Here is a 23,001-nt window from a genome sequence, read left to right on the forward strand (position 1 = left end):
TTGCTTTCTGCATCTCCTCCGCTGTTGTTTCATTCGCCACGAAGTAAAAACCTGGGCGCTCGTCTTCCACGGACACGTCATAAGGGTCAATTCTGCTGAAGAGTGGTGAGTGTACTTCCTTTCTTTCCTTAAGAATTCACAAGGTGAGGTGCAGTGTCGGAGCTATTTTACCCTCGTCGCCAAATGTAATAAGCTTGATGTACCGGACAGGTTTCTGACTGGAAACAGACGACTTTATTACGGAGCTTGTGTTGAAGCTTGAACCAGGTCCACGACTAGAAAGCTCCGCCCCCAAGGCTAGGGCTACGGCTCATTCGTCAGTACAATCACATGACCACTACAGGCAGTAAGGGCAAGGTTACACCCACAATCGATACAGTGGGCAAGCCAAATGTCAACAGGACTTTTTAAAACAGACCAGTGATACAGGAAAAGGACAACGACACCACAACTCAATTATTCTTTCCACAGAGGAGAAAATATTTGCCTTCTCCCTTTAAAATAAAACACTCTCAGCAGGTTACGGATTAGGAGCATGGGGCATCCCAAGTAATCACTGGCAGTTACACGAGCAGCAAGGTGAAATAGCAAATCCAGGAAGCTTTAACAGAATTTGACTTGATCGTCTTTGGCAGTTATTTAATTAAAATTCAGGTTAACAATCAATTTAAATAGGGTTTGATTTAAAATAACACATTGTGACAATGTTTTAATGTCATAAGGTGCTATTTTTTTTTATTGATTCATGGAATGTGGGTGTCACCGGCTGGGCCAACATTTATTGCCCATCCCTAGTTGCCCTTGAGAAGGTGGTGGTGAGCTGCCTTCTTGAGCCGCTGTGGTCCATGTGGTGTCGGTACACCCACAGTGCTGTTAGGGAGGGAGTTCCAGGATTTTGACCCAGCGACAGTGAAGGAACGGCGATATATTTCCAAGTCAGGATGGTGAGTAACTTGGAGGGGAATTTCCAGGTGGTGGCATTCCCATCTATCTGCTGCCCTTGTCCTTCTAGAGGTCGTGGTCGTGGGTTTGGAAGGAGCCTTGGTGAATTCCTATATAAAAGCATTATTTATTATTTTAACTCATAATCCATTTTTTTTAAAACAAAAAGCCCCATCAGGATTTGTGGGGGGGGGGGGGGGTTGCGGTTTTACTGGTTTACTGGACCCGATTTGATAGAACCAACATACTTACATACAGCATCTTTAACATAGCAAAGTATCACAAGGCAGTCCACAGGAGAATAACTGGACAAAATTTGGCACTGAGCCACAGAGGGAAATACTTGAACAAGTGACCCAAAACTTAGTCAAAGACGTAGGTTTTAAGGAACATCTTGAGGCGGAGAGAGAGTTGGTGAGGTTTAGAGGGGTAATTTCAGAGCTTAGGGAACTAGTTTCAAGATTAACAGAGATCAGAACAAGCTCACTGCCAGCTTTCAAAATAGTGCAAAGTGCGATTCTCCTCCCCCACCCCACCATATTAAATCTTCCTCAATTTGTATGTAACTGCCCTGTGAAAACTACTACTTTCATGATTCCAGTCTGAATTACCAATATATGAACGCAGAACAGATGAGAGATCATTAATGCCATCCTTAAAAAAACGAGTTAAAAATAAACCATCCTTCCCCCTCTCCACGAATGGTACTTGCTAACTCTGTGTGTTCTTGTTTCAAGCTATGAGCTGGCTTTGTGCAGGGCAGAGGTTACTGACTTGTCATGGTGCAAGATGGCATGCTAACTCTTGACTTCCACAGTGTGTGTGAGATTTACCAATCGGTTGTATAAAATGTCCGACAGAATGCAAAGTGCTGGTTTTGGGGTAATAATTAATCACTTCTCCTACGGAATGGTGACGATTTCATTCTGCCCATTGCTGTCCCAGTTACTGTAACAGTTCTGTAATCTCATCGCAAACCCCCATTCTAATCTTATGGTCATGTACAGTCATGTACGTAATCCTTAACACAATGAGAATGGGATAATAATTTTGAAGGTATAAAAATATTTCATCAGACACTGAATCAATATCTTCTGAGAGTTCTGATGTACCTCACATCATGAGTCCCATTCACCCATCACCCTTGTGCTTGCTGACCTACACTGGCTCCTGGTCTGGCAACGTCTTGATTTTAAAATTCTGATCTTTGTTTTAAAGTCTCTCATGGCCTCACCCCTCCTATCTCTGTAGCCTTCCCCAGCTCTAGATACTCCTCCATTTCTGCACACCTCTGTTTCTGGCCTCTTGTGCATCCTTGATTTTCTTTGTTTCACCATTGGTGGCTGTGCCTTCAGCAGCTTAGGCCTTAAGCTCTTGAATTCTCTCCCTAAACCTCTCAGTTTCTCTCTCCTTAAAAGAACAGTCCTTAAAACCTACCACTTTGACTAAGCTTTTGATCACCTGTCCAATGTTTGATAACAGTTCTGTGAATTGGGTTCAGGGTGTTTCACTATGTGTAAGGTGCTATAAAAATGCAATTTGCTGTTGATTTGGGAAGGGGGGTGCGGTGGATGGGAGAAAGGGGTCGTGGTAGCTGATAAAATTATATAATCTATTTTCAGCTTAAGTTGAAAGTTTAAATTAGGTGGTTATAGCAGGGGTAACATGGTGCTGATATGCCAAATAATGACCTTTTGCAACTTGTCCCCATCCCTATGGCTCTCCAGCACAAACATCTTTACAAAATCCAACAAAATCTTGAATTACATGCCTGAGGTTTACTGGGTCATCTTGAATTTAAGTCACAGGGAACAGTGCATGTGGGTACTTCAGAGGAACGAGGATAAACAAAACGGTCACCAAATCAAAAGGAGATTAGGAAGGATGACTGAAAAAGCAGAAGTGCGGTTGAAGTGTTGGGACTTAAGGAGGGACTTAAAGAGAGGGAGATTGAGAGGTGAAGGTAACCAGCTTGAAGGTATGAGCCCCAGGATGTGGCACAGTGATGCTGGAGTGCCTGAGGAATGGAGAGTTTGGGTACAGTAGGGTAGCAGGAGATTACAGATGTATGAGGGATGAGACTGGACAAGATTTTAAATACAAAAATGAGAATCATACATTTGAGGCATTAATTGGGAGTTACGGGGGGGGGTGGGGTGACCATGGGGGTGTGTATTGTGAGCCATTGTAAAATCAGCAAGGATAGGGACAACAGGTGAAAGGGGAAGCAAAGTTTGGGATCAGCTGAGCAATATGGAGAATGGCAGGTTAGTCAACAGAGCTCCGGACTAATTGAACGTGGAGGAGACAAAGGGTATATTTGGGAGGCTGCATGTCTAAAAGGGAATGTCCAGTCATGCATGGAGCCAGTCAGACCATAAGAGGTGACAGTTCAGACAAACTGGGCTGATTTAGGTGATCTTGGGCTAGAATAGTGTAAGAAACAGTACAAATGACTGAGATGCCCATGGACATGGGAGTGGGCTGGGTGTGGGGTAGTGTTGCAAATGTGGGCAAGTGTTGCAGCTGTAGGAAGTCAATCAGGACTTGAGCTTCTAATCACTATCCAATGATCTCCTGTGTGCGTGTGCATGAAGAACAAGAACAAAGTACAGCACAGGAACAGGCCCTTCAGCCCTCCAAGTCTGCGCCAATCATATTGCCCGTCAACTAAAACACTTTGCACTTCCGGTGTCCGTATCCCTCTATTCCCACCCTATTCATATATTTGTCAAGCTGCCTCTTAAACATCACTATCTTACCTGCTTCCACCACCTCCTCTGGCAGCGAATTCCAGACACTCACTACCCTCTGTGTAAAAAAACTTGCCCTGCACATCTCCTCTATAGTTTTCTCCTCTCACCTTATATCTATGTCCCCTAGTAATTGACTCTTCCACCTTGGGAAAAAACTTCTGACTATCTACTCTGTCCATGCCACTCATAATTTTGTAAACTTCTATCAAGTCGCCCCTCAATCTCCGTCACTCTAGTGGGAACAATCAGAGTTTCTCCAACCTCTCCTCATAGCTAATAACCTCCAGAACAGGCAGCATCCTGGGGTAAACCTCCTCTGCACCCTCTCCAATGCCTCCATATCCTTCTGGTAATGTGGTGACCAGAATTGCACACAATATTCCAAGTGTGGCCTAACCAAGGTTCTATACAGCTGCAGCATGACTTCCCAGCTTTTATACTCAATACCCCTGCCAATGAAGGCAAGCACGCCATATGCCTTCCTGACTACCTTATCCACCTGCATTGCCACTTTCAGTGACCTGTGGACCTGTACACCCAGATCCCTCTGCCCGTCATGGTTGTCTTGTATGGACTAGATCAGGTTTGGCCTTAATGCCTACCTAACTAACTATGAATAGGTGGTAACAATCCATTTCCAGATTTGAATGATTAAGCATTTCCAGGAATCGCCACCTTCAGGAGACAATTGACTAAAGTGTAGAAATAAAATTCAAATACTTTTTTGATGCGCTCACCCCATGAATGTATCATTGGCAAAGCCAACATTTCATTGCCCATCCCTCGCTGCCTTCAGAAGGTAATGGTCAGCTGTCTTCTTGAACGACTGCAATCCTTGTGGTTTAGGTAAACCCACAGTGCTGTTAGAAAGGGAACACCAGGGTTTTGATCCAGTGACAGTGAAGGACCTGTGATATAGTTCCAGGTCAGGATGGCGTGTAACTTGGAGGAGAGCTTGGAGATTGTGATGTTTGCATGCACCTGCTGCCCTTATCCTTCAAGGTGACAGACATTGCAGATTCAGAGGGTGCTGCGAAAGGAGCCTTGGCAAGTTGCTGTCGTGCAGCTTGTATATGGTACACACTACAACCACTGTGCACCAATGGCGGGGGAAGTGAATGTTTAAGGTGGTGGGTGGGGTGCCGATCAAACAGTCCACTTTGTCCTGGGTGCTGTTGAGCTTAAAGTGTCTTGGAGCTGTACATCCAGGCAAGGCAAGTGCAGAGTATTCCATCACATTTTTGACTTGTGTCTTGTAGATGTTGGACAGGCTCTTGGTGGGGGGGTGGGATTGGGTGTCAGGAGGTTAATTCCTCACTGCAGAATTCTCACCTTCTGACCTGCTGTTATAGCCATAGTATGGCTGGTCCAGTTAAGTTTCTGGTCAATGGTAACACCCAGGATGTTGATAGTGGAGGATTCTGCAATGGTAATGTCATTGAATGGGTAGATTTCTCTCTTGGAGATAGTCATTGCCTGGCACTTGTGTGGCACGAGCATTACTTGCCACTTATCAGCTCAAGCCTGCATGTTGTCCAGGTCTTGCTGCATGTGAACACTGACTACTCAGGACAATTCTCTGAATTGGTCCAGTAAACCAATGCAACCCCACGCTTGTGTGTGATGATGTGGTAGGTTTAGTGTTTTCTCCAGATTTGCTGTTCACTGGTGATGTGGGGGTAGAGGGGGTGGGCGGGGTATGAAAAAAAATCTGACAGAAGCAATCTGATTTTCACTGCCGCTAGCTATCGCCCAATTTGACAAACCTTTCAAATATATTTGTACAGATCTGTTTTTTTTTTTTAAAAATTCCTCTACTCGTTAACAAGCATGGGCTGTGTCTCATGAAGACTGCTCTTTGTGGAGCCATAACACCAACTGTTCGTCGTTGTGTTAAAGCCACTCACTCCAGGATTACCAGGAAATCTGCAGAATATTATAATGGCACCACCTGGGTGTCAGCACGTAGACCAGTTCTGTCACAATGCATTAGACCTCCTGTCTTGGGATTAATAGCTGAATGCTGCCTGACTGGATTACAAACATTGTACCCAGCTGACCCAGGCAGGCACCCATTGCCCATTTACAGAATTGATTCTGTGCTCATGTTACCGTAAAAGTCAAGAAACAAAAAAGTCACATTTATATTAAAGTTGCCTCAGAATTACACCCAAGTAAGTATTGAAGTATTGAAATGTGAAAAAGCAACACAGGACAAGCACCAATTAAATAAATTACTGGAACATCTGTTTTTATCTTTGTGACATTGGTAGTGGGATAAATATCAGACAAGATACCAGAGAGACCACCCCTGCTCTTCTTTGAATAGCGTCATGGTATCTTTGATGTCTATCTGTTGATGTCCACCCGAGAAGCCAGAGGAGGCCTCAGTTAACGTTTCATCTGAAAGATGGTACCTCAGTCAGTGTTGCACTCCCTCAGTGCTGCTCTGGGAGTGTCAGCTCAGATTCTGTGCTCCAGTTTCTGTAGTGAGACTCAAATCAACATCTTTCTGACTCAGATGTGAGAGTGCACTACCAACTGAGCCACAGCTGACACAGTGGGTTTATGACACAAACACAACAGAAAACGTACAGCTCACAAACTGGCACACATCGTTTGTTTCCCTTTTTGGATCCCTTTCCACTTCTCCACACTCTGAATCAAAACTCCATTTGTGGTAGAGAGAAGGTAAGGTGTACAGATGACTTTTGGCCTCTGCTGGCTTTCCAAATCAGGCACTGGGGTTTGGAGAGGTGCTGAGGGTGGTGGCCGGGGGAGAGGGGAGGGGAGGGGGTGTGTGTGTGTGTGTGTGTGTGTGTGTGTGTGTGTGTGTGTGTGTGTGTGTGTGTGTGTGTGTGTGTGTGTGTGTGTGTGTGTGTGTGTGTGCGCGCGCACGCGCGCGCGTGTGGGGAGAGATTAGCCTGAAAAGTCCCTGGTCTGGGAGGAGGCTCAGTCTCACACTGAACAATGCTTTCGCCAATTGACATATCTGCTCAGCCATTTCTTCTGAATTCTGTGCACCCCCTTCCTTCTTTCCATTCTCTGCACCTCAGCAATCAGCAAAGTAGAACTCATACACGTCCTTCCAGTGATGGAACAAAATGCCACACACACAAAAAAATGGAGCTGCAAACCCTTACTAAATTCTGCAAGAAACTTCCCAAACACTTCAGGGGACATGGACATGACTCACCTGACAGTCGAAATCCTGGAAGTTCCTCGCAGAGTTCTGTGGAAGAATGGAAAGGGCAGCCATCAATAACTCCACGAATTACCAAATCATTACCAGTTTAGGGACTCATTCACATCAGGACAATGGGACCACGGAGGTGTTAGCCCAACACTGTCCACCAACAGTGACACATTCCAGCGACTCCCCATGTTATAGCCTCAAACATTCCAGTTGAATTACAATCAAGGAAAAGGTCACTTTTTTTGGCAACTATATTAATTCGATTACCAAACGAGGAAAACCTCAAGTGAAACGGACTTAGGCATTAAGCAGAAAGGATTAAGTTAATTAAATTCAAATAGTCATTTGGTAATACAGAACTTGAGCATCGCTGAAAAAAAGGAGACCGAAACATAGAAAATAGGAGCAGGAGTAGGCCATGGCTGATCATCCAACTCAATAGCCTGCTCCTGCTTTCTCCCCGTATCCTTTGATCCCTTTCACCCCAAGAGCTATATCTAACTCCTTCTTAAAAATATACAATGATTTGGCCTCAACTACTTTGTGGTAGCGAATTCCACAGGCTCACCACTCTCTGGGTGAAAAGATTTCTCTTCATCTCAGTCCTAAGTGGCCTACCCCAGATCCTCGAACTGTGACCCTTGGTTCTGGACTCCCCCGGCATCGGGAACATCCTTCCTGCATCTACCCTGTCTAGTCCTGTTAGAATTTTATAGGTTTCTGAGGTCCCCCCTCATTCTTCTGAACTCCAGCGAATATAATCCTAACCGACTTAATCTCTCCTCATGTGTCAGTCCCGCCATCCCAGGAATCAGCCTGGTAAATCTTCGCTGCACCCCCTCTATAGCAAGAACATCCTTCCTCAGATAAGGAGACCAAAACTGCACACAACATTCCAGGTGTGGTCTCACCAAGGCCCTGTATAATTGCAGCAAGGCATCCCTGCTCCCAAAGATGTCACTAAGATAAAAACTGATGTTCCAGTAATTTGTTTAATCAGTGTTCATCTAGCGCTCATCAGGCCATTCACAAGAATTCCAAATCTAAGGGGAACAACAATTTATACCTCATGAGATGAGAGATACTCTCTTCTCATTAACTATAAACTGTCGTTCTCTTTACACTTGGAATTCTTGTGAATGGCCCGATGAACGCAATACAAAAATCTTTGACATGTCTCTTTTCCCAGGGATACGGAATTCAATTCGCATTTTCCTTTTACATTATTTGTGTTTTTCTCCTTGTTTTTTTTCCCTATCAATCTTCTCGACTGCTCCTCTTCCACATAGGATTGAACACTAGTTGTCCTCTGGTATCTCACCCAGATGACCACTAATCGGGTATAAGACTGGCCGGTGAGGGTGTCTAGGCTGTGAGATCATTTTTTCCAATTATTTACACAGGCGTTGCTAGCATGGCCAGCACTTATTGTCCATCCCCAGCTGCCCTTGTTTGATACAACTGAGAGGCATGCTAGGTCAATTAAAATGGAGATACCACAGGTACAAACCAAGCATATTCATATAAGGTGCACCCAAAGTTAGAGCTCACTGAATGACAAGGGAAATAGAGATTAAATTAAAACAGAAAAAGGAGCCTATGACAAATGCTAGGGACAGAATGGGTAGTTGAGAATCAATTATGTTGGCATTGGACTGGGTAAGAGCCCAACTCCAGTTTTAACACTGGTTCCTATGGGAACCAATGTTTCATTTGAAGTCACGATTTTCAGGAACGCAGCCACAACTTTAAGTGAGGACTTACTGTACACTGTTTAGTTCAGACCAGGTACCTCCCCATCCAGAGGGAGATATAAAATACATTTCAGAAGAAATATCGCAAGAAAATACCATACAAAGAATAAAGGTAGGGAATAAGGGTGGAAGAAAATAAATGGAAAATAACTTGCATTTATATAACGGCTTTCACAGCCTTGGGACATGTTGAAGAATTTTACAGCTGATGAAGTGCTTTTGAGATGTGGTCACTTTTGTAATGTGGTAACAATGGCATCAAATGTACACACAGCAAGATCCCACGAACAGCAATGACCTTATAATCCGTTTCTAATGATGCTGGTTGAGGGGCAAATGTTGGCCAAGCACATTGGGGAAAACTCACCTGCTTTTTTTTTCCTGATGAGTGCGGTGGGATCTTTCATATCTACCTAAAAGGGCAGACACCTCATCTGAAAGACATCACCCCCCCAATGGTGTGAAACTCCCTCAATACTGCACTGATGTGTTGGCATAGGTTTATGTGCTTCTGGATTGGAGTTTGAGTTCACAGCTTTTGACGCACAGGTAAGTGTGCTATCGAATGAGTCACGAGTGACACCTGGAGCAAAAAGACCCAGCAATGATGATGACTTGAGGTTTCAAAAACATATATAACTTCTGCTGGTCATATCGCCGACAGGTCTATTTCTGGAACTTAATAAATATCCATCACTCAATCTGCAATCGCCCACAGTGCTGCACTAATGCCTGCAAAGTGATGCCAGATTCCCCTCAGATTTTTTGGCTCTCTCCCTCAGCTATCTCAGCAGACATGAAGGATGCTGCAGATGGACACATTGTGCATTGTGATGCCAACGTGAAGATCTCTCCGAGGGGGAGCAATCATTCACGGGGCCAATCCTGGGCACAGGGGAGAGGGCTGCAGAAATGTCGCTGAGGGTTAATTCAGGTTGTCCAATTGGAGAGAGTGACACACTGCGACAGTCAGGCTTTCAAAACAGTTTGGGTTTCAAATGGAGCCCCACTCGATTCACACCATCTCCCTCTTTCTCATGTCAAACCCATAACAATATATAACTGGTAACCTGCAGAGGCAAGGGACAACTGATAACGGTGTGGACGGAGACATTTATACAGGGTATTAGTGAGGCCACACTTGGGAGCACTGCGTGGAGTTTTGGTCTCTTTAAGCTGAATTAAACACACCCCCTCTGGCAGGTTTGAAGAAGCGGGGTGAGTTGGAAGGGGAAAACATTAAATCTAGCAAGCAGCCCACCTGCCACCCACCTACCCGCATTCCTGTGCCCCACTGAAATTATACCGCCAGTGGGTCAAATTGAGGCCCTTAAGTGGGCAATTAATGGCCACTCAAAGGCCTCATCTCACCGCTGCCAGCATTTAACTGATGGCAGGAGAAGCCCACGCCAAGCGGCCACCCTGGCAGGCTTACCTGCATGGACTGGTGGTGGGTGGGAGGGTGTCTCCTTAACTAGCCCCCTGGGCCTATTGGAGGGTGATCCCCCGCCATCCCAAGTTGTAACCTTCCCCCACAGGTTGCTCTCTCCCTATCACTTCTCAAAACCCAGCCTCCAACTCCCTCGCTGGCTCCCCAACACACTTAGAAAATTCAGATCCATTGCAGCTTGCCTCATTGTCCGAGTGCAGTACCAGCAGTGGCCACCGCTCTCCTAGCAGCGCTATCGGTACATCGAGCACTACCAGTCTCTGATTGGCTGGCAGCCCTCTGTGGCGGGACTTCCTGTCTCCAAGGAACAGAAATCCCACCTCCAGCCTATGAACAGCACAGGCTGCAAAATGACTGCAGGGCAGCAGGTTTTCCCCTGGCTGGGGTCTCCCCCCAACCACTGCACTACCCCACCCCCCCCCCCAAGCTAAATGGGGGCCACGGCACCCAGTATAATTCAGCCCCTTATCTAAGGAAGGTTACACTTGCTCTAGAGGGAGTGCAACAAAGGCACACTGGGCAGATTTCTGGGAAGAGGGGATTGTCATGAGGAAAGATTGAGTAGATCAGGTCTACATTCTGAAGGATTTAGAAAAATGAGAGGTGATCTCATTGAAACATATAAAATTCTTAAGGGGCTTGACAGGGTAGATACTGAGAAAATATGTTTCTGGTTGGGGAAGCTAGAACACGGTGGGGGGGTCACAATCTCAGAATAAAGGTGTTGGCCATGATGAGGAACAATTTCTTCACTCAAAGGACAACGAACCTTTGGAATTCTCTTCCCTAGAGAGCTGTGGCTGTCCAGTCGTTGAGTATATATTCAAGACAAAGGTCAGTCGATTTCTGGGCACCAAGGGAATTAAGGATATGGGGATAGAATGGGAAGGTGGAGTTGAGATAGCTGATCAGACATGATCTTGGTGAATAGGAAGATCAGGCTCAAAGGATCAAATAGCCATCTCCTCTTTATTATGTTGTATTATTATTTCTACAGAAGCAGACCAAAGCTGAGGATACAAGAATAATAGGTGTTTTTTCTCCATTATCTTTAGGAATTGGGGAATATTTGTGTTGAACATTCCCTTTAGAGATATATGTTTGGGGTAGAATCCAATGTAGCCATTACACACGGTTTCCAAAAAGCCCACACTGGTCAGAATACATAGCCTTCCCTCTGTCAAAGCTTTGTTGCGTTCCAAAATGGATTGTTCTCTAAAGTTTTTTTCTCTCACATCCTCAAGGTAATATAAGTGGGAAGAACCTTTTTTTTTAAAATAAATGCAGCCAGTGGTTAGGATCTGGAATGCACTGTCTGAGAATGTGGTGGAGTAAGTTGCAGCTGTGACTTTCAACAGGACATTGGATAAGCACCTGAAGAAAAACAATTGCAGAGCTACAGGGAAAGGGCTGGGAAATGGGACTAGCTAAATAGTTCTCCCAGAGATCCGCACAGAGTCGAGCGGCTGAATAGCCTTCTTCTGTTCTATGAGCGTTTTACGATTCCGTGATTCCTGTATGCAGAGGAATGTTTCTAGCCAGTGTTGGCTTCATCAAGTATAGTACAGGTGACATGCAGAACCTCACCCTTAGAAGAACAGTCCCCACTGGGGCTGGGCTGTGAAGATCAGAGGAGAAAACAACATTCCAAGTAAATAATCTTGAATTACAGCCATGCTACCGAACTGCACCATCATTCTCAGCATGTGGGCCACTGGCAAGTCCAGCATTTACTGCCTTTCTCTTGTTGCCCTTGAGAAGTGGTGGCAAGCATTCTTCTTAAACCGCTGCTGATCGTGTGGCAAAGATGCTCCCAACAGTGCAGTAAGGTAGGGAGTTTCAGGAGTTTGGCTCAGTGATTAAGGACTGGCGATATGCATCCAAGTCAGGGTGGTGTGTGACTTTGAGGTGATGATGGTACCATGCAACTGCTGCTCTTGTCCTTCTAGGTAGTGGAGATCTTAATGGAAGGTGCTACTAAGGAAGCCTTGTCAAATTTCTACAGTACATCTTGTAGATACTGCCACCGTGGTGGCACAACAGTGGATGAGGTGCCAATCAGGCTAACCGCCATGGCCAGGTTAGTGTGGAGCTGCAAGTGTTATTGGAGTTGCACTCATCCAGGCAAGTGAAGGGTATTCCATCACACTCCTAACTAGTCTTGTAGGTGGTGGAGACACTTTGGGGATCCAGGTGGTGAGTTACTCCCCAGAGAACATCCAAGCAGCATAGGAAACTAGGCATTTAATGAACACGGGTGAAATGAGATACAACTGGCCTTAGCTAGACTGGACGATAAGGACACATTTCAAACAGCTGGGTTTGAAATATTTGGAAGAGGTAAGAGATATAAAAAGGGGAGGGGGGAAAAGGAGCAGTACTACTAGTAAAGAAGGATCTGAAAGTTGACAAGACAATAGATTTGTAGAGCCGAGTTGGTTTGTGACCGACGAAAGAAAGGCACCTAAATAACCAAAATTATGACAGGATCATTGTAGGAGGAGGAGGAGGAATCAACATTAAGTTATTTGAATATAAAGTGCATCAGAGGAAGGGAGGCTGATAATTGCTTGACATTTACTCACTCTGCAATGGAATGAAAAAGGAAAGACCACAAAGCAAATGGAATGGTCTGCTCCAGACATAATGGAGTTTAATCCTGTGTGTGTGGTAATTTTAACAAACAGATCTAAAATTATATTAAAGAGCAGGAACAGGAATTAAACTCATATAGACAAACCAAAACCAAAAATACCACACAGGAGGATCTTGACCATTTTTTTTCCAGAAATTCTTTTAATTTTAGGTTTGACCTCATCATTGCTCCAATGAGCTTTTAGGTTATTTTACTTAATCTTTGGGAGAAGTGGAGTTGACAACTTGCGTTTATATAGTACCTTTAACTTAATAAACACCCCAACGACCTTCACTGGGGCAGTATAATTTGACACTGAGATAATGAGGGTAGATGGCCAAAAGTCTCGGTCAAAGTGGAGGCTTCAAACTTAAAAGGATAGAGAGGTAGAGAGGGACAGGGGTTTAGGGAGGGGATTCCAGAGCTTATCTGAAGGCCCAGACGCTAATGGTAGAGCAATTCAAATTAGGAATACTCAAGGTGGCAGAGTTAGAGGAGCTCAGATATGGAAGGATTTGGAGGAGATTACTGAGACAGGGAGGGGTGAGGCCATGATGTTAAGCCTTTTATTCCCAATTTTTAGTCATATTTTAGTTTCAGTCCTTTTTGGGGGTTGGGGAGGGGGGGCCGGAGTTTAGTCAAGGGTCTAACTTGAGCATTCCATATTTTCATTCCCGCATTTTCAAGACATTTAACATGTTTTTTTTTTAGAAAAACAGCTGTCAATTGTTCATTCACCCCTCACACAGCTCATTATGGGGAAATAATGAATCCAGGTTCAAGTAACAATTTAGCACTTAAGTTTTCAACAATTGTTTCAAACATTGTGAACTGATCGGTGTTTTTAGTCACAAGGAATAATTTTAATCTTGGCGTCATCTTGAATTTTAATATTGTTTTTGACCTTCATAAAACAAAAAGTCTGCTTCTATTTTTAATTTAGATGATGGAAGCAATGATTATAGTCAATGACTACTTTCCTCTGTGGTGAGGTGGAGAGAAACAACACTGGTTTACGGTAAGGAAAAAGAGATTTAGTAGTTAACCCGAGATGGGGGAAGAGTTGAAACATATAGGGCTGGATTTTACACCACCGCCCCCCCAACACAGCGTAAATCTCAGGGGTGAGCCAGCTTCCACTTAGCCAGCTCGCCCCGCTTTCGCTTTCCAAGCAACAGCTCTTTAATTACTACGAGGTGGGACTTCATTCCACCTCCAGGAGGAAGAAGTCCCATCTCAGAGCCGCTGATCAATCGGGAGCCAGCAGTGCCAGCAGGAGTGGTGGTCACTGCTGGCACTGCAGGCAGGGCCGGAGGCGGTATTCAGTGATGGACCTGGACATTGAGGCAAGTCTGAGGTCTCTCTGGGGTCAGGCTGACAGGGCCCAGCCAGAGGCAGCTGGGGGACATGTTGGACAGGGTTGGGGGGGTGCTGGTGAGGATGGGCATCCAGAAACTGAGGAAGGTTGGGGGGGTAGGGGGGCCTCTGATTGACACAGGAGACCCAGCTTTCTGATTTCACCCTTTTGTATTAGTGAGCTATGAAAAGTTTTAGTGGCAATTTCCTTGTTTCTTGAGTGCTGTTGAGAACATTTATGTAATAAAACCGAATCTAGTGAGAAATGAGCAGTGCTCTGCTGTGGGGGAATGTAAAAAAGAATAACGGGGAATGTTCCGATGGCAATGAAGGCCCACGTTTTGCTTCATGTTGGGGTCTCGGTTTTCAGTGACCAGCAGCCTGCAGAATTAAACCTGCTGCTCTACGTGTTGGGTGCAGGCCTCTTCCACCGCCCATTAAATCAGAGCAGTGGCAGCACGAGGCCCTTAACTGGGCACTTAACTGTCCACTTAGTAGCCTCAATTGGGCCATGGGCAAGTGAGACACCCGACACCTTCCCTGCTGCTTATAAAATAGTGGCAGGGCTGGGGGGAGGATGGCAGAGGGGGGGATGGCGGGGGGGGTGGTGGTGGTAGGACCGGAGTGGGTTACTCATTTACAGGTCCACCTGCCATTTTCCCACCCACGGGTGGCCTGTAAAATTCAGTCCATAGGGACACGGACAGCAATGAACTGAAGGTCTCTAACTCCCTCCAGCCCTATAGCCCCGAGAACTTGGCACTCTTCCAATTCTGGTCTCTTGTGCACCCTCCGCTTCCTTCACCTCACTGTTGGCAGCCATCCAGGAGCCAAGCTCTGGGATTCCCTCTCCAAACCTCTCGCCTCTCAAGGCACTACTTAAAACCTTTCTTTTTGACCAAGCTTTTAATCGCCAAAACCTTTCAATTCTAAAACGGTATCAGGCTTCAGTGTGATACTTTGGACATCCAGGCCACTCTGTCTCATTTTAGTCTCCCTATTTTAAAATGGATATTAAGCTGAGGAAACACAAAAGCGATCTGCTAAATTTCAGAACTCACAAGAGGGTAGTTCAGCTGTCAGTGATGCTCCCTCTTGAAAAGAGAAGGCTAAAGAATGATTTGGAAGAAATATTAAACATTGGGAGAAGTTTGGAGATATCGCACACCGTTTCTTCCGGCTGAAGAGCCTAGAGTGTCTCAGGATAAGGGGTTAATCGTTTAGGACCCAGGACAAATTTCTTCACTCAGAGGGTTGCGAATCTTTGGAATTCTCTACCCAGAGAGCTATAAATGCTCAGTCTTTGAGTAGAAATCAATGGTGATACTGATAACTTTCCACTCTAAGAGAATAAAGGGATGTGGGTATCAGGCGTGAAAGCAGAATGGAGGTCAAAGATCAAAATAACATAGTGGGATCAAGGGGCCTTCAGCCTTATCTTGCACCTATTTATGTTCCTGCATTCCTCATTGCAGAAATGGAAGCTCAATGTCAAAACTGACAAGTGCAGTTCCAAATGTAATGCAACAATGGGAGGCAAAAAACAATTGTGGAAATTTGTAAATTTTTGTAGGCCAGTTTTCACCGAACAAAATTATGTTAAGCCTATCGTGGGAGATATATGGATAGGAGATCTGTCAACAAACTTCTAAAGAGATGCATTGAAAATTGGATTGCTGGAATATTAGGCAAGACACTAGGCCAAACGGAACACAATAAAGAGCACCCCACTACCACCAAGCTTGACATGCCAGGTTAAGTAAGCATGCGCAGAATGGGCCTTCTCATGTCCCTCTCCTCATCACTTTTCCAGCACGTCAAACTCTGCCAAAGGCCGAGACCCCAACATGCAGCAAAACGTGGGCCTTCACTGCCCTCGGAACATTCCCCGTTATTCTTTCTACATTCCCCCACAGCAGAGAACTGCTCATTTCTCACTAGATTCGGTTTTATTAATGTTCTCAACAGCACTCAAGAAACAAAGAAATTGCCACTAAAACTTTTCATAGCTCATTAATACATAAGGGTGAAACCAGAAGCTGAGAGCAATTTGCTCTTCTTTCCAGAAGCGTGACCCTGAGAACAATGTTCTCGTTAGCTCAATAACTCCAGCAGAAAACACATTATAAAGTACATCATAAAGGATGCAAATCAAAATTTAATGAAAGGAAGGCAGCAACTCCAAGCCTAACGTGATACATGGAAAGCTTAGCATGCTTAGAATCATACAGCACAGAAGGCAGCCATTCAGCCCATCTTGCCTGTGCTGGTTCTTTGAAAGAGCTGCCCAGTTTAGTCCTACAGGCCAGGTTGTTCCCCATAAATCTCCAAATTAGTCCTCTTAGTGCACACCCAATTGGATTTTGGAATTTCCTATGGAATCTGCTTTCACCACCCTTTCAGGCAATGCATTCAAACCAAAGGCACACCTCTACCCATTCTCACATCTGTATTTGTCAATCATTTCATCCATGTAAGGGGAAAAGAAAGTAGTGGTGCGGAATTGTGCCCTCCCCCATGGTGGGTTTGGTGGCGGGGGGGGGCACTTAATCAGGTGGGAGGGTGGGGACTCCGCCACCTTCACGCCTCCTAATTAAGTCTGTGGTGAGAAGGCCCATGGGCAGTTTTCCAGCCTTGTCACTAATTGAGGCCCTTAAGTGGGTAAAATAATGCCTCATCTCATCACCTCTAGTATTAACCCAGCAACAACAAATTGCTTACAGGCTCCCAGGGGTCAGGGGTTGGTTAGGGGGACCTTCATTCAAAGGCACACAGTGCATGATCAAGGGACCAGGCATCCAGAAGGGGAGGTCCACTGAGAGCCAACCACTACCCTTGCTGCCGGCCTCCCCCTCCCTTGCCGTGACCACCTCCGTCCAGCCATCACTCACCTGTGGCCTGGGATCCGTTGATGATACTAGCCTCACATGTCAGTTGTACTGGCGGCAGCCACTGCCTCTCCAATGGTGCTGCCGTTCACTGATTGGTTGGAAGCTCTCGCTGCAGAGCTTCCTTGACCCCCACCCCCAAAATGGAAGGCCCAGCTCTGGTTAGCCAAGTGCCTGGCTGGAACAAGATGCAGTGGGCCTTCCCAAAAAGAGGCTGCGTGCCGCTCCGCTGGCTTGCCGGAGGCCTAGACCCGTCTCCCGCTCAAGATTCCACCCAGTGTGTGTAATCCTCTCACAATCAAATGTACGTGTTTTATGTCCCAAATGGTAATGAGTCTTTTTGGCCACTTATTTTCTCATCACACATCAAGCAGCAGCTCAGGGTTCTGAGGGAATCCTCTCCTGCTCTTGTAACAATGGCGACTCATTCTGTCTCATACTGGCAGCCACCTGGCACCTCTGTATGCCAGGCCAGACAGCGCATGCAGCAGACTGGTCGACCCTATTAAGCACGCCCAATGCTTTGTCCTTTAATGCCCACTTTCTGGCAATGTTGACTGTGCAATGAGGAAGGTTGGGGACCTTTCCTTGCCCAAGGTCAAATATAATCTGCCCATAGTTACTCTGGCCAAGATCAACGAGCTCGGCACTGAATAGGATTTTAAAAAAATCGAAGAGCTTCCCATCAATATGATTCAGTTCAACTGGAATAATTCATAAATAATTTGGCATGTTGCATAAACGTTTATTAACCTCTGTATCACTGTTACTTAGCAGGCCCCATTCCATAGCCAAGATATAGAACAAATAGACCATGAGATGGCCCAATCCCCCGTTGGCTCATAAATAGTTTGCAAATGATGGAGAATTTAATAAAGTCAGCCTGACAACATATGACCTATGGACTTTAATGCAAAATGCAGAGTGCTTTAGACCTTTCATTTTTATTCTGTAATTTATGGACAGCTCCCTTTTTCAACATATTGTAATTATTTGTATACTGAAATATTCATTATTGTGCAATCCTTTCATTGTTTTATACCTTAATTTTATTTTAATGATTGTCAATATCTTATGAATTGCGAGCTCTTGTTTTATTTGTATTGTCATCACAATTTGGCACCTGTCCCCATGATGGTTTTTCAATGAACCAATTATCTACCTAACAATCTGGGAGGCATCAACGAGACATAACATCAAACACACTGACCATGTACTTAGCTCTGAATTTTCTTTAAAAATTCACTCTCAGAGTATGGGTGTTGCAGGCACTGTGGGCGTCTACCGACGCCACATGGACCGCAGCAGCTCAAGGACGTGTCGGCTGACCATCATCCCCTCAAGGGCTATTAGGGATGGGCAATAAAATATGCTGGCCTAGCCAGTGACGTCCACGTCCAGTGAGAGAATAAAAAAGAAAATAGGCAAAGTTGCTGGCATCCCTAGTTGTCCAGGTTTGAATCAACTGAGTGGCTCGCTACTTTACAGGGAGGTTACAAACCACCCCCACTATGTTAGTGTGGGACTGAAGTGTTATATAGGCCAGACAGGGTAAGGGCCTAAGGGCTTCCCTCCATGAAGGAAGGACATCAGTGAAACAGTCAAGCTCTTACATCAATCCGACAGTTTCATGGCAACATTTACTGATACCAGCTTTTTATTTTGTGATTTTTTTAAGGTTCTTTTTTTAAAAGCCAAATTTAAATTCCCAAACTGTCATGGTGGGACTCGAACGCATGTTCTCTGGATCTTTAGTCCTCCGGTGACATAAAACAGATTCAAAAAGGGCCAGTTCCTTACCCCATCTGTTAGGAGTGGTTTAATCTCAGTCAGTTGAACATCCTGGAGTTCCTCCATCGCTTCCAAAATCTACACGATTAGAAAAAGGAGCACAAATTAAGCAGTGCCTGGATACAGAGGATTACTGTAACTGGTTAGAAATCACACAGCAACCAAAAAAAAACACCACCATGAAGAAACCTACTCCATTCTGGATGATTTAAGTCTCTCAAAAAGCCTCCAGTGGTGTTTTATTTAAATGATTTAATTTGAAGTATTAGATCAAGAATATTAGTGTTGAATTAACAGAAATGAATCAACATTTGCACTGACTTATGCTTACTCACAGGTAGTATTAGAATTTAAATAATTCTCTTACTTGGCTAAATGCACGTAGAATTACCAGAAAATTGACCATCTGACACAAATAACGTTATCGCTCCTTGGATGCGTCTTTGAAAAAACAAAGAAAACTAATGCTGCAACAACAACAACTTGCATTTACATAGCACCTCTAACAGTCAAATATCCCAAGGCGCTGATCAGGAGTGTTATCAAACACAATTTGACGTCGAGCCACCTGAGATATTAGGACAGTGGACCACAGAAGTTTGGTCGAAGAGGTAAGCTTTAAGCAATGACTGATAGGAGGGAAAGAGGGGTTTGGGAGGGAAACAGGCCGATTGATGAAGGAAGCAGACAGAATTGTGCATGGGCAAGAGCACAAGTCGACTTGACATTGAGAATAGGTTTGCAGCATTCTCCTGGAGAACAGCCAGAGTGTGTGCTGGTCAGGGATGGACCGGTACTCCACGAAAGAAAGACAGACTTGCATTCATACGGCACCTCTTGACAACCAGAGGACATCCCCCAAAACATTTTACAGTCAACAAATTACTTTGAGTGTGGTCAATGCTGTCATGTAGGAATTTTGTTCATAGCAAGATCCCTCAGACAGCCATGTGATGATGATCAGATTATCCTTTAATCAACATCACAAAAATAGATTAATATTGGCCAGGACACCAGGGGAACTCTCCCGCTCTTCTTCTTCGAACCAGTGTCATGGGGTTGTTTATGACCCCACCAGTCTCATCTGAAGGATGGCAACTTGTGTGGTGTCTGACTGTGACAGCTGGTTAACCCATGGGCACCCACTTGAAAAACGAGGTCCAAATTCAGCTTTGACCAGCGCAATGAACATTTTCTCCCCTCCATGCCCTGCCTGCCCTCTCGGGTGAACACTAAAGACTGAAGGGCACTCAAACAACAGCAGCCGATTTTTTCAGGTGTTCGGTCCAACATGTAAATCCTCCAAAAGCATCACTCCAAGAACAAAAGTAGTCCATCTGGTTGCATGTCTGTTTCTGGGATCTTGCTGTGTATAAATTCACTGCTGTGTCTCCCTACAACATTGAACACACTCAAAAGTGCTTAATTGATTGCGAGGCACTTTGCGACTCAAGGTCGTGAAAGGCACTAAATAAATGCAATTTATTTTTTTTACCCACTTCCTCCTCTTCCTCCCTTCTACAAAGAATTGCATAGGAAAAATGGCACAAATGGGCCATTCTGCCCAACCAGTCCATGCCAGCCTCCTCCCGTCTTTTCTCATTTAAATATACGATTGTAACCCTCTGATCCCTTTTCTGCGCATGCATCCTTAAATGCATCTATACTATTCACTTCAACCATTCCTGTGGTTCTGAGTTCCACTCTTTGGGTGGAGAAGTTTCTTCTGAATTCTCTATTCAATTTCTTGGTGACTATCTTATAGTGTTGATCTCTTGTTATGCTCTTACCCACAAGATGAAACATGCTCTCTGCATCCAAAAACTTCCATAATTTTAAAAGCTCTATTTGGTCACGCCTTCTTTGATCACAAGAGGGGAAACCAAGGCTGTCAATCCTTTCCTTATATGTACACCCACACATTTGTGGTCTCATTCTCGCACCCTCTCCAGTGCCTCCGAATCCTTTCCATAATTTTTATTTTTTCTATTTATTCTTTTATGGGATGTGGGTGTCACTAGCAAGACCAGCGTTTGTTGCCCATCTCCAATTGCCCTTGAACTGAGTGGCTCGCTAGGCTATTTCAGAGGGCAGTTAAGAGTCCCAACCTCAGTGCTGTGGGTCTGGAGTCACATGTACCAGACCAGGTAAGGGCAGCAGATTTCCTTCCCTAAAGGACATTAGTGAACTAGATGGGCACTTATGACAATCAGTGGTCCCTACTACAAGGACTAGCTTTATATTCCAGATTTTATTTACTGAATCTAAATTCCACCAGCTGCCATGGTGGGATTTGAACCCCTGTCTGCAGAGCATTAGCCTGGGCCTTTGGTTTACTAGTTCAGTGTCAGTTCCACTATGCCACCACCTCCCTCAATATGGCAACCAGAACTGCAGGTGTGGTCCAGCCAAGGTCCGAGACAGGTTTAGCGTAAATTCCCTACTTTTCAATTCTATCGCTCTAGCAATAAAGCCTAGTGATATGATTTTTTTTAAGGCCTTGTTAACCTCCAGCACAGCTCTGAATGATTGGTCTATTTGTACTCCACAATCTTTTTGTTCCTCTACCCCGCCTAGACTTTCACCTTCCCAACAATAAGTGACCTCCCTCCTACCAAAATATACTGCCTCACATTTAACTGTCTTGAACTTCATTCAAACGGCTGAAAAGGCTCTGGTGTCCAGTTCTGACTTGACCCGCACGGCCATTGGCAACCTTAGCAACAAAGACTAGAGTTTCCAAATGGTATCACAAAGATTGGCGGTAACCCACTTATTTCTTTCTTTTTTTTAAAAAGAAAGGTCAAGGTCAATGCAGCCATGAGCATAATGTCGGTTAGAAAATCTGGGCTGTGTGCCAGACCCCGGACAATACTTGACTCTAGAGGACACAGTGAAACCCAGAGCATGCACGTGTGCACACACACATATAACACCATTATATAAAACAAACATATCAAGAAATAGGAAAGGGAAAAACACAAAAGCATGACTGAAGTTCCGCCTTCCCGAAAACAATTTCTAAAACCATCTGCTATCTACAAAAATCATTTCAATCCATTCACGAATGTATCCTTCATCTAAATCAAATTATGCGCAGAATGTGATCTAATCCATTTGGGAGTTATGGTACTTATAATGTAATTACGGAGCAAAGACAGATAAATGACTCCGGAGCTTTCCTGGAATAAATTAGGACAAGCCTCTTGTTTTCCTTGTTAACCAACCTCTCATGTTAGCCATTGCTTACCCATCCCACATTGCCCACTCAGCCACCACCAACCCCCCCACCCCACCCAGGCACGGAGACAACTCCCCCACCCCAGCCCCTCTCCCCCACCCTGCCTGTCCAGCCATCCACAACCCACCACCGATATTTCTCTCATTCCGGCCTCTCTTGAAGATACAGGCTCAAACCAGGATCCGATTCCGTGGATACTGAAGATTCATCCCAGTGAGAGAGGCTGGCTGGTGAATATTCTGATGGCTATTCAAACAGAAAAGATATCAAAATCCAGTTCAATCCTGTACCCACTAGATGCCCGCACTCCTGCACTTTCCAGCAGGGGTCAAAGGAGAGAGATGCTTTTTAAAAATTCACGTCAAGCTATTTTGTGCTGCCCTCTTGGTTGAGATTTTACTCAGCTATATGCCATCCCCGGAAGACTATTCCGATAGATATCCTACTCCTAGGCCCGTGGGTCACTAAGGCACCATGGGTAACCTACCCCAAGGGCCAATTTAAATCAATCTCCGCTGCACAGGAATTTTTATTTGTTTCTTTTCCTTGGTTCACCCTCATTTCCATTTTTGTGTCTACCCTGGTCAGCTAGTCATTCCTGCCCTCACCCCATCACACACTCGTTCTTTCCGTCGCTCTCTTCCCCTCCCCCAGCGAGAAGTATGACGTACCTTGGGACGTTTTACAACATCAAAGGATGCTAGGCGAATGCAAGTTGTGGCGCGACTGCATTCAGAGGGGAAGGGGAAATTGCAGAGCGAGTCTGCAACAGCTTGACATGTTATCACAAAGAACCTAATTAAATTAAAATCCGTTGGTTGTGAAACAATGTTTTATGGTGAACAAAGGAAATAGAGCAGGGGACTAATTGGATAGCTCTTTCAAAGAGCCAGCAAAAGCATTAAAGGTTGAACAGCTTCCTTCTGTCCTGTAAAATGTTATGATTCCAGGATGCTGCAGTGCATTTCTGTGTTCCTACGAACAACCAACCA

At 44.9% G+C, this 23,001-nt stretch overlaps 1 protein-coding gene across 3 annotated transcripts in view; it reads right to left on the reverse strand.

Annotated features, from left to right (window-relative positions):
• The window catches only part of LOC121287003 (protein NDRG3-like), a 95,132-nt gene that overhangs the window by 53,686 nt on the left and 18,445 nt on the right, over positions 1–23,001 (reverse strand). For all 3 annotated transcript variants that reach the window (XM_041204417.1, XM_041204418.1, XM_041204419.1), the window contains exons 2-3: positions 18,778–18,846; positions 6,895–6,930 (exon numbers count right to left, since the gene is read on the reverse strand). In XM_041204417.1, coding sequence (XP_041060351.1) covers positions 6,895–6,930; positions 18,778–18,834 — 93 coding nt within the window. In that variant the 5' untranslated portion in view covers positions 18,835–18,846. The remainder of the gene's footprint in view (positions 1–6,894; positions 6,931–18,777; positions 18,847–23,001) is intronic.

This window comes from Carcharodon carcharias, chromosome 14 (genome assembly GCF_017639515.1).
Source record: "Carcharodon carcharias isolate sCarCar2 chromosome 14, sCarCar2.pri, whole genome shotgun sequence".
NCBI lineage: Eukaryota > Metazoa > Chordata > Chondrichthyes > Lamniformes > Lamnidae > Carcharodon > Carcharodon carcharias.